At 35.1% G+C, this 11,605-nt stretch overlaps 1 protein-coding gene across 2 annotated transcripts; it reads right to left on the minus strand.

Moving 5' to 3' along the window:
• Window positions 1-6,131: 6,131 nt before the first annotated feature.
• LOC112187983 (tricyclene synthase EBOS, chloroplastic) lies at window positions 6,132-11,317 on the minus strand. Of its 2 annotated transcripts, none has more exons than XM_040513682.1 (8): window positions 11,210-11,317; window positions 10,287-10,588; window positions 9,932-10,199; window positions 7,960-8,341; window positions 7,490-7,708; window positions 7,201-7,342; window positions 6,817-7,065; window positions 6,132-6,730 (listed from the first exon to the last, which is right to left on the minus strand). In XM_040513682.1, the coding sequence occupies exons 2-8, from the start codon at window positions 10,428-10,430 to the stop codon at window positions 6,422-6,424; spliced, it is 1,713 nt and encodes a 570-aa protein (XP_040369616.1). In that variant the 5' UTR covers window positions 10,431-10,588; window positions 11,210-11,317; the 3' UTR covers window positions 6,132-6,421. The 2 variants fall into 2 exon arrangements, with proteins under 2 accessions (XP_040369616.1, XP_040369617.1); XM_040513683.1 differs by having other exon boundaries at window positions 6,588-6,726.
• Window positions 11,318-11,605: the final 288 nt, after the last annotated feature.

An 11,605-nucleotide genomic window follows, 5' to 3' on the forward strand; every position in this document is an offset into this window, starting at 1 on the left:
TAAAATGAAAAACAGTTTAAATACTTGTTACTCCTCAAACGTTTCCCTGAAAAACAGTTTAGTCCCTCGTCTTTCAAATTAAACTGGATAGTCCTTATTCTCTCTAATTCTCACACAACATGTCTAAAATGACTATTATACCCCTCAGTTCCTTTTTTAATTTTTTAATTTTTTTTTAATCTCTCTCTCTCTCTCTTCAAGTTCGTATCCGACCTCGAGTTTATCCACTCGATCCACCGCACTCACTACCACTCCGCAGCGCTTGGTGGGCCCCCCTGCACCCCTCATAGAAGCTCCGTTGCCACAATTCCATCTGAACCTCTGTCGTTGTCCCCACTAAGCTCAGCCACCTCTCCTCCTCCTCATCCTCCACCACTCCCACCAATAAACCCCGCCACAACTGCAGCTTCCCAACCTAAAACTGCGTTGTGACGTCACGCCATTGGCCGTCGGAGCTCTACCGGGAGCTTCTATCTCTTAAAAGATCTAGTCCTACACCTCCCTCAAGGACCTCCTCCCCTCCTCTTCCTCCTTCGTCGCCGTCTAGTCCCCTACGCCCAACTTGACCACTAACTCCAGCTACGAGATCTCCATCCACAACTGCCTTGTCAAGCAGGTCGCCTAGGCCTATCTCCAGCCCGTGTCCTCCACTTGCGACGCACACTTGCTCCGCCGCCTCTGGCTCAAGTGCACCCCACCCCCTGCCTCTCCTTCATCACCCACCACCTCCTCCCCTTTCTCTCTCGTACTTCGTTGCCTTCAAGCTCAGCGCCGCCATCATTTGGGAATTTCATTTAGAGAGAGAGAGAGAAAGGGGCAGAGACAATTCGCTAGAGTGGTTGTTAGGTTTGCTGTCGGATCTTTTCCCCAATTGGGTTTTTCTGGAAACTTAACCGAAGGAGCTTGAACTGAAGCTGGAAGTTGTGGCGAAGAGACGAAGCCAGAGAGAGATGGGAAAGTATAGAGAGTAGTGAGGAGGACAAGATTGATCTGTGAGAGAGGGAGAGAAAGGCAGAAAAAATAAATAAAAAAAGAGAGAAAAATTAAAAAAAGAGAGAAAAAATTTAAAAAGGATATCAGGGGTATAATAGTCATTTTAGACATGTTGTGTGAGAATTAGAGAAAATAAGGACTATCCAGTTTAATTTGAAATGTGAGGGACTAAACTATTTTTCAGGGAGGAAAATTATACAATGTGTTAACGTATGACATGCATACAATTGCCTTAAATATAGTAAAATGAGTCATCAAAATAGTAATATTAGTCCTCAAAGTAGTAACATGAGTCCTTAAAGTGGTAAATTTTATTAGTTACCACATGAGTTCTCAAAATAGTAATATTAGTCCTCAAAGTAGTAACATGAGTCCTTAAAGTGGTAAATTTTCTTAGTTTACTATATGAGTCCTGAAAATAGTAATATTAGCCCTCAAAGTGATAACATGAGTCATTAGAGGGATACAAATAGTTGATGTATGAGAAATGTTAACATATCATAGCTTTACCGTTTCAGGGAAAAGTTTGAGGAGTAACAAGTATTTAATCCTGAAAGGAAATTGTAATTGAAGGAATTAAAACATGAACATGGCTTTTACCTTACGGTGCGTTTGGAATTTGGATGAGAAAATTATGAAATCCGTAGGAATCTATAAATGATAGAATCTTTAACTCCATCAATCTAAAATTCTATTAATTGCAATTTCTATTGTTTGATAGTATCTATTTAGGATTTGAAATGTGTAATAAATTAAGAAAGTTTAAAATGAATAAAATAGAAAAAAAAAAAACCTTGTTTTGGAAATGAAAATTGAATACTGCAAAGAATTTCGTAAATAACACATATTTTGGTGGAAATTGAAGTGGAGAATTTAATTAATGAATTCATTCGTTTTTTTCCACAGAGGAATTTAAAATTTCCAATCTGATAATGCCAAACGAGAGAATTTAAAATTTTCAATTAAATTCCATCATTTTTTTCCCTCATCCAAACACACTATTACAAAACACAAGGACTAAATGAAACCAAGCAATGTTAAATATTCATGTCAACCTTCATAGGTAAGTTTAAATAGGTAAAAAGGCCTAGATAACATAAAAATGTAATCCACGGAGTTGAAGCATGAACAGGCAGGGATTTGCCCTTACAGAACGTACAGAAGGATTCAAAAGAAAGAAACCTATTAATGTTTCCACCTAAATAATCTCAAGTAAAGCAGCAATTTCAATCATGTGAAATCACAATATCAACTTGCCTCAAACACTTAATTATAAAGAAAACATTTTCCATAAGATATTCTCCCAACAAATTAATGAATCACATTCTAATTCCGAGTTTCTGACTTGCACGCTTCTAAGTTCTAACGAATATTCATACCAAACCCTGCATTGGGTCTAGTTCTAGTGACTCTCCATTGTTACTATACCTACTCTCACTAATAATATGCAAATGATCCCCAACCAGGCATTTGTGTTCAATATTTTGACTAATAAAGAGGAACAAACTTTTGCTAAATCCATTATTGTCACATCAAGTTTTGTATGAATATAAATGTTTGACATCAGTGATCAAAGTTGTAAGCATTAACACGAGGATTAAAAATTGCAATTCGACAAAAACACAGAGACCGAAGATCATTTAAACCTTCTGTAAAACAGAGTTGATCGAGCTTTTGGTTTCAGCAACTAGACTCGATCCTTCATTGACGTAATAATAACATGGCGTAAGATGGAAGGAGATTCACTATTCACATGGACCTGAATTGTGTGTGGATATTAAAGGTTGGTTTTCCGGGTCAATCTGAATCTTGATGAAACCAAGATATAAACATGAATGGAATCCCATAAACCCTTTCCTTAGACGCCACTTTCTTCTTCTGCAAGTTCCCATGCCAGGTCCTTCTTTCTTAAATCCTTTATTGTTGTTACTTATAGATTGATCGATCCGCATTATAATATAAGCTAACTTAGAACTAAAGCATAAAGAGAACATACCACATTGATCAAGTTGAGGATTTCAATGAGGAAATGACTACGTGGCTATATTGATATAGTTAGCAACTAGCTACCACTGTATATATAGTTGAATATCATGAGTCCATGAGACCATGACCACGTCCACAGGAACCAAGCTTCTCATTGAAGCAACCTTAAGGTTAATGACATATTTTAAAAAAATACTTTTGTATTTCATATTTTCAAAAGGAGTTTGTTATAACAACAAAATATATAAGAAGTCGGTACTGCACTACTGCCTTGGTCTTGGGGTCATTGTGAAATATCTTCCTCGCTAGGTTTCTCTGCTTGCTTGCTGGCATTAAAGAATCAAAATTTGACAAAAGATGAAACTAAAAGAGAACTAAAGAGGGAATGTGAACAAGATGGATCCGATATTTGCCTACAAAATTTGTACACCCAGGATTAAATGTGGTAAAACTAGGTCTTGTACCCTATCCTTCCACCACCTAATGGGCCTGGCTCATCAGTTGGATATTCAAGTGGCCACATAATCGAGCTAGCAATAGAACTGAATGACGAAAATTGTTAAGATGAGGATCACACACACAATTAGCGATGTGAAAATCAGCACTAGAGGCAAAACAATGTTTCGAAAATCAGTGCCATCACTAGAAGGTGGTGGGGAGAAAATGGAAAAGGAAGAAGAGAGGCATATTAATGTGTATTTGGTCTAAGAGATCGAGATTTATCCATGTATATAAGGTATTGGGCCCCTTAAACAGTTGAACATTCATCGCCACTGCTACGTTACTAGGTGATTTGTGTAGACGTTTTTTTTAAGGACTAAATATTGTTTAGTCCTTGAGCTTTTGACCATAAAACACATCAGTCCGTGACCTTATAATTTCACACGTTTAGTCTCTGTACTTTAAAATTTCAGACCAATAGGTCCTTGCCGTCTAAAAGTCGCGGCGAAATGTCTATTATGCTCTCAGTTTTTTTTTAAAATAAATTTATTCCTTTCTCTTTTTTATTTATTCTTTTTTCTTTATTTTATTTATTCTTTTTTTTTTTACAAACAGAAAGAAAAAAGGGGAAAAAATATAAATTAATTAATTAATTTAAAAAAAATTGAGAGCATAATAGACATTTCGCCGCGACTTTTAGAAGGCAATGACCTATTGGTATGAAATTTTGAAGTACATGGACTAAATATGTGAAATTAGAAGGTCAGAGACTGAAGTGTTTTATGGTTAAAAACTCAAGGACTAAACAATATTTAGTCCTTTTTTTAATTAGCATTTGCTAGCCTTTAGTTCAGGATCATTATTAATACAATGATTTCCTCACTTAAAAAAAATAAATTGTCTTTGTTTCTTCTTACCTACAAATGCATGCAGTTAGGAGTTCTTTGAGTTTACTCATGGTGTTTGACCACCTGCGAACATTTTTGTTTTTTTTTGAGTAAGAGATAGAGATAGGGTGAGTCTAGTTAGACATCCCAATTTGCTACTTAGACCTCCTCTAATTTTTATAAAAATTTAATCACTTTTTTTCCCCTCTTCTAGAAAATACAAGATTTTGCCTGTCATATATCCAAATAAAAAAAATTACAAGTGAATATTGCAGCCGTTTGCAATCCCAACAGAGAAGTTCCAATGTGACATGTTTACACTATTTATTTGCAGATTCAATATGTTTTCTCCGTCGTCTCTCTCTCTACCAAACTTAAGGAATTACGAATTAATTTATATTTAATCTTTCATTCAGCAACTATAACAAAAGTAATCCAATGGGTTAATAAATTTGATGAGCAACAGAGGTAGCGAAAATCAGTATTCTACAATCCTTTATTAAAGAAATATAATTTCTATTATCATTATCAACATGCAAGCTTTGTTCTGCAACCAAAAAATTAACTCAAACAAATTCCTGCTCATTTGTTTTTGGGCTTGCGCCACCTACCAAATCGCAAAAGCTTTGCAGTCAACCTTAATTGGTACCCGGCATTTCGGCAACCAACTTGAGCTGAAGATATAAATGGATGGAATAGGAGGTTGATAAAATGGAATTCAAATATGTAAAATACAAATACGGGTAAATTAGGAAATTTGATGGACAAAAATAAAGAATGAGGTATAAAAAGCAAATTGGGAGGTCTGAATAGAACCACCCATAGAGGTATCATTCATCCCAAGGCCAGAACGGCCCTCACAATGATTTCCTCCACTCATTATCTGCCAATACATGTAGATAATTGTCTTTGTTTCTTCTTACCTACAAATACATGCAGTTAAGACTTCTTTGGCTGTGATGATTAATTTTACAGCTTTATGCCAGTCCTGCTTCAGAAAGTTGTGATAGAGAGAGTTGTCTTATAAAAAAATAAATAAATAAAAGACTTCTTTGAGTTTACTCTAGATGTTTTGACCATCTACAAACATTTTTTTTTGGTAGAAGATAGAGATATGATTCATCCCAAGGCCAGAATGACACTTATAAAAATTTCCTCTGCTTATTATTAGCCAAGCAGGTTCGGAAAGACTAGTACCATCCACTATTACAATAAAGCTCACTTATTCAGCAAGCCTACTATGATTACCATTCTAACACAAAAATAAATTTTAACGAGAACGTACTTCTTCGCCAATGCACTCTATTGTGATGCTTCAAAAATCACTTCAATTTGTTGCAAAACACGGCATAGCAGTTACGCTTTAAAAAGAAAACTTAATTCATCTTCAGCACCAAACACGAATTCAATCTTCTTGATTACCAAGCTAGCATGAAGTTTGCTAGCACAAGCCACCCAAACAAAAGCATGATGTATTAGACCAATTCCCTAGGGTCCAAAATTTGATACAAGCCCATCAAGCTAAATTGGGCCCAAAACCCAATAGCAGCTCATCTAGGAACATTGATTTTTTTTTTTTTGGAAAAAAGAAATTACAAGGAGAAATCTCTTTAGTAGTTAATGTGGCATCCACATATCCATGTCATTTAATGAAATTTTTTGATCGATTAAACTTTGTGCTATATTCACATAAAGTAAGATACATATGGTACCTTAAAAAGTGGTTCAACAAACATTACTAAAAAATAAATTATAAATATTAAAACATTGCAAAAAAATAGATAATGCTCAGGTGAGTTTTTACAACAAGTGAAAGCGAGGGTCTTGAGAAGAACTTCAGTACTTTCTCGTTGAGAAATATTATTGCTAAATTGATCATGGTACACCCAGACCCAGTTACATCCTCAAATCTTATGTCGATAAAATTTATTTAACAAATTTGAGAAAAGAACTTAATCTTATTCTCGTCAACAAATTTATTTGACAAGACCAAATTGATGTTCTTGGGAATTTGGATAATGTATAAAATTTAAAGGTGGGACTTTATTTTGAGCCAAACTAGTTGGGATTAGATATGTTTTTCCCCCAAAAGACATGAATAGAGCTCCATTCCACTAAACGGGTTGTACAATCACTGCTAGGATCCGGTTCTTTACTCTTTTATCCGGGGCACCAATCCCGTCTCCATATTGGTAGATACATTGGGCAATTCGAGCAAGGTTTGTTGCTGCTGCTACAAATTCTTTTGTGAATGGAGAAGAAGCACTATTGGCACCAAATATTAGTCCATCTTTGTTCATCTTCTTCCAAGTACTCTCAATCAAATTACTAATATATTTGTGAGCAGATTCCTCATCAGAAACAACACCACCACGTTTGATGCTGGATATTGAAGTTGCAGTTTCACCTCTCTCTAGTTCTGCCTACAGCGTAGCGCATTACCAATATGTTAAAAGCTAGAGAATAGATAACAAAGATGGAAATGAAGAGCAATTAATTGAAGGCAAACCTTCGAAGTAGCCAAATCATTTAAGAGCCGAAAAATAACAGATGGCCAACGCAAGAGATCATGGTGATTCTCTAAGCATTTAAGTGCTTCATCTGAGATATTTTGATTGAGTAGAAAGTAGGTATGGACCAGAATGACCACCCCGGATACTGATATCCATGCATTGGCAAGATATTCGTCAAATGTAGGTGTGTACTTGTTGTGACGCCACTCTGCCTCCGTTAACCAAGATTTGCACATATCAGCCCACTAAGAATCGATATGCAAGCAAGATGTTAGAGCACAGATCATCATCAACATATGGCCAATGTTGAAAAAAACTTGGACAATCACAAGACTCTAAAGCTTAAATATGTTCTTAAGGAATTGTATACATGTACTTACAGCTTTTGTCAGGTAAGGAAGAACGTTCACTCCTTGCTCCTTCAAAGTTTCGTAAGTCATTTCATTCACAGTGTTATAGAGAGCAAGGAAACAGAGCTTCAGCTGGTAGTCTGAAAGAATTTCCACAGCATTCACATCCCATCTGAATTACCACTAATTGGGATTAATATATAGTTATATACACATAGTTTAGCTCATTATATATAAGTGTATGACTAATGACTTGCTAGTTTACTTTTATTGCCCTTTTGGAAATTAGTCTAATCAAAAGATCGAACTAATTAATTACCTTTCAACAGCAGATGTGAATAGCTGTAGTTCATCCAAAGTACCATAAACATCATAGACATCATCAATAGTCGTTATTAGAGCACTGGCTTTAGTTATCCCTTTCCTAACATCGCTGAATTGAGGTTCAGACACTATACCAACTGACCAAAGGAACAACTCCATCAGTCTATCTCTGCTGAAGGACAACTTCTTTGCTAACCCCGTATCCTTCCACCACCTATTTAATGGAATGATCATTAAGGATTCTAAGTTAGTCTGCAATATTATGTACATATATAGGATCTACAAGGACCGCCATTAGGGGTGCCAAGTGAGGCAACCACCTCGGTCGGCCCCAAATTTTTTAAGAGCTCCTGCTCAATTCATCCCCCCTTCAAAATGCATGTTAGCCTGTCCTGCAAGTTAATTAATAACTAATAAAAATAGAACTGATAGGTACTAGTATAATCTATAGGTTTTATTTTTCACCTTGAAATATCTTTAAAATCTCTTTGGTATGTTTGTTGCACCATATTGTAATCTAGCTTGGCAAATTCAAGTAGCACCTGATTTTCATATGCCTTTTTACTGTATACCTCAATAAACCATCTAGCTTCTAATCTTTGCATTCTGTGGTGCAATGGCATCTCCAATGCATGACTCACTTGCTCTAATACACCTTTGTCTTGAGTAACATGCAATCTACTGAGGTTCTTTAGGTGCAGGCTGGTGAATGCAAGAGCCTCATCCAAGAGGGTTTCTCCTTCAATACCAAGGAATGAAGCTTCATACAGACTTAGCATGCCTTTGACATCTTTGCAATGGCAATCCTTAAAGTTGCCGTCACAATCCATGAAAAATTTGAAAACATCTGATGGGTAGCATACAAATGCATGTTAGAATGAATTGACATGTGAACTGATCAAAATCTACAGCAGTTTGTGAGATCAACCTAATTGAAGGGGAAAAAAAGGTTAGAATTAGATTCTACAGTCTGACATGTTTGAATGTGACTAGAACATAGATGATTGATAAGACAATAAGAAGAATGATCTAATTAATAGGAAATAAAAGTTTATGGGTGAGGATTCCACCCAATGGCGGTCTCTTTTTTCGAGATTCTGTGTAGGCACTTTGCATAAATGATAAATATATTATCTTATGAAATATCATCAATAATACATATATGTTAATTTCTGAATGAAAATTTTGTATCTATATTTTACCTCAACGATAAATCATATATATGTGACCCAAAAGGTAATTAAAAAAAAAGTCTTCGTATATTAACGGAAATAAGTTTCATAGAGTAAAATATATAGACCTCATTTACTTGTATGCTTGAATTCTCATAATGATACTTGCAAGAAGGTCATACATGAAAGTGGAGTAAAAATATCCATAAATGTGAATAAAATAAAGGCAGAAATATCAATTTGGTCATCGAACTATGGCTCGCTCGACACTTTGGTCATCCAACTTTTAAAAACTTCATTTTGGTCATCGAACTATATCATCGCATATCACTTTGGTTATTCCGTCTGTTTTCTCTGTTAACTCCAAGGGTATTTTGGAGATTTAAAGATTTACTCGCCATTTTTGTAACTTAATTCAACTTTTCCCGCCTAAACATAAAAACTTCATCCAATTTTGCCAACTTTTCCCTCTTATAATTCCTCGATTTATTAAAACAATATTTTTCTTCCTCTTATATTCCCTCACTTTGAATCATTCTCTTACTCGATTATTTTTCTCTATTTTATGCTTTGATTACTGATGATGAATGCATGAATAAAAGGAGCGAAAAGTTGGCAAAATTGGATAAAGTTTTATGTTTAGGCGGGGAAAATTGGATTAAGTTATAAAAATGGCGGGTAAAACATTTCATCTCCAAAATACCCCTGGAGTTAACAGAGAAAACTGACGGAATGACCAAAGTGATATACAGTGAGATAGTTCGATGACCAAAATGAAGTTTTTAAAAGTTGGATGACCAAAGTGTCGAGCAAGCCATAGTTCGATGACCAAAGTGATATTTCTCCCTAAAATAAATATTAACTAAGATATTATCCCAATTAATGAAGGGCATCTCCGAGTCTCCTACTCACCAATTAATGAAGGACACTTCAATGTACTGGCAAATATCTTAATCACATGCATATGATCTATTTTCTTATGTTATCACTTCAACAACTCATGCAATAGTTAGGAAAAATTTATTGTCAAGGCATTATATATTTGTTTGTATATCATGCATGTATTAACATATTATAGAATTTTTCTTTAATATAATATCTTTAATGTTTCTCATGAAGATATATAGAAGCATGATATTAGATGAATTGTCTCAGTTAGGTTGAAAAAGTGACATGTTGATGTACAAGTTTCTTCATCTCACCTACCGCCACAAAAAAAAATGATTTCTGGATTAATTGTCATTAGTTAGTTCCTAGCTACTTACCTTGGGAGACTTGAAACCCATGATGTCTGAGGAGCCTAAAGCTTAGAGCAGTGAGGTGAAGATTTGGAGTATCCTCGTCTGTTATTTGGTCAAGATTCTTTAAAACTCTATCAAGGGTTTCTTTTATACTGGCTTCAAATCGGTGTCCCAAACCTAGTCGATGGATGTCATCAATCAATTCAAGTGTAGTCTCTAGTGACTCTGCATCAATCATATTTTTCAGATCCTCCTCCATCAACTTCCACCTATTATCTCCGTAGACTTCTTTCTGCAAAATCAAACATATACTAGTTAATTAGTTGAGTAATATTGAAAATAATCACAGTGTGCATTGGATTGTAAACTTCATACATACATGATTACGATCATCAATCTGTAACGACTGAAGAAAATCGCAACTCCAAATACTTGGCTTGTAATTTGCTGTTAGTCTTTTAACATCCAGATGTGAAGTTTGAGCAGCAGTGCGACCGCTGCTCGCTAAGCATTGGTTAGACATTTGAAGAGCTTTAGATCACTCTCTACTATATAAAGGAGTGATGTTACTCGCAAGCGCACGAATCAATTGCAGCACAGAAGTGCAAGAGTGAGGTCGAACCCACAGAGACTATATGAAATAAGAAGAACTAATCGAACCAAAATTAATTTAACGCCAACCTAGTTGAAAAAAAAGTTGAATGTGATTTAGCTAAACTTGTAAAAATTAAAACAAAGCAAACAGATAAAGTATACCTTGATTACGAAGTAACTAAGGTATCGGATTCCACCACATTGCTCAATAAATTTCTAATAATCTAGAAATCAATCTACTCCTTGATCAAAATTTAACAATGAAGCAAACATGAAATGGCTCTAAAGTAGACTTTTCTTTGCTTCTTAATTATGAATACCAAAGCTTCGCATGTGCATAAACTTATTGAAACTACTAAAGATCAAAGTGTGTGCTAAGCATCCGATGTGAAACAAGCTCATTTGAATGACAAGAGATTAGAAGAGTTCATATTTAATAGTTTACAAAGTCAAGCATGGATTACTAAAATTGACTTCCAAACTACCAAAAATACATGACAGTAGAGGTGAAAGGAACAAAGATTTTATTAATTCGATCATTTTGAAGCAAGAGTCATCGGCATGAAAAAACATAATTATGGGAATCAATAGATAATTAAATAAAACTTATTTCATAATGTGGTTTCCTCCTTAACTTATTTAAGAAAATTAGCAATAAATAAATTGAAAACATGCTTAAAACAATATCATACATCATATAAAGTGTACCTAAAGAAAGGGAAGAACAAAGATCAATAATGTGTCTATAATTCTCTTCTCTCTCGTGCTCTCTTCTATTCTCTTCAAGGAAGCTCTATTTATAGTACAAGCTTGTCTTCATTGCAACATCATCCACGTGAAATTGACTTGCCTCCTTGATCTTCATTGCAACATCATCCATGTGAAATTGACTAGCCTTTTGTCCAAATTCTCAAGCTTTGATGGCACATGTCTTTAAACATAGACTAGACATGAACCTTTCTCTTTCTCTTTCTCAATTGCTATATTGATTACGATATTTTTTACACTTATTTTCCATCTGCAAGGGCGACAATGTACATACAACATTTGAATGATTGAAGAGTTGGTCCCCCGGTTCATGCATGCAAGCATGTGTCACACATA

The sequence above is a fragment of the Rosa chinensis genome, chromosome 2 (assembly GCF_002994745.2).
Source record: "Rosa chinensis cultivar Old Blush chromosome 2, RchiOBHm-V2, whole genome shotgun sequence".
In the NCBI taxonomy this organism is placed as follows: Eukaryota; Viridiplantae; Streptophyta; class Magnoliopsida; order Rosales; family Rosaceae; genus Rosa; species Rosa chinensis.

Coding starts and splice junctions, on each gene's coding strand:
- LOC112187983 (XM_040513682.1), bottom strand. CDS start 10,430: ATGTCTAACCAATGCTTAGCGAGCAGCGGTCGCACTGCTGCTCAAACT. Junction 7,343..7,489: donor TTCACATCTGCTGTTGAAAG/GTAATTAATTAG, acceptor GTGGTAATTCAG/ATGGGATGTGAATGCTGTGG. Junction 6,731..6,816: donor ATGATTTGGCTACTTCGAAG/GTTTGCCTTCAA, acceptor GCTACGCTGTAG/GCAGAACTAGAGAGAGGTGA.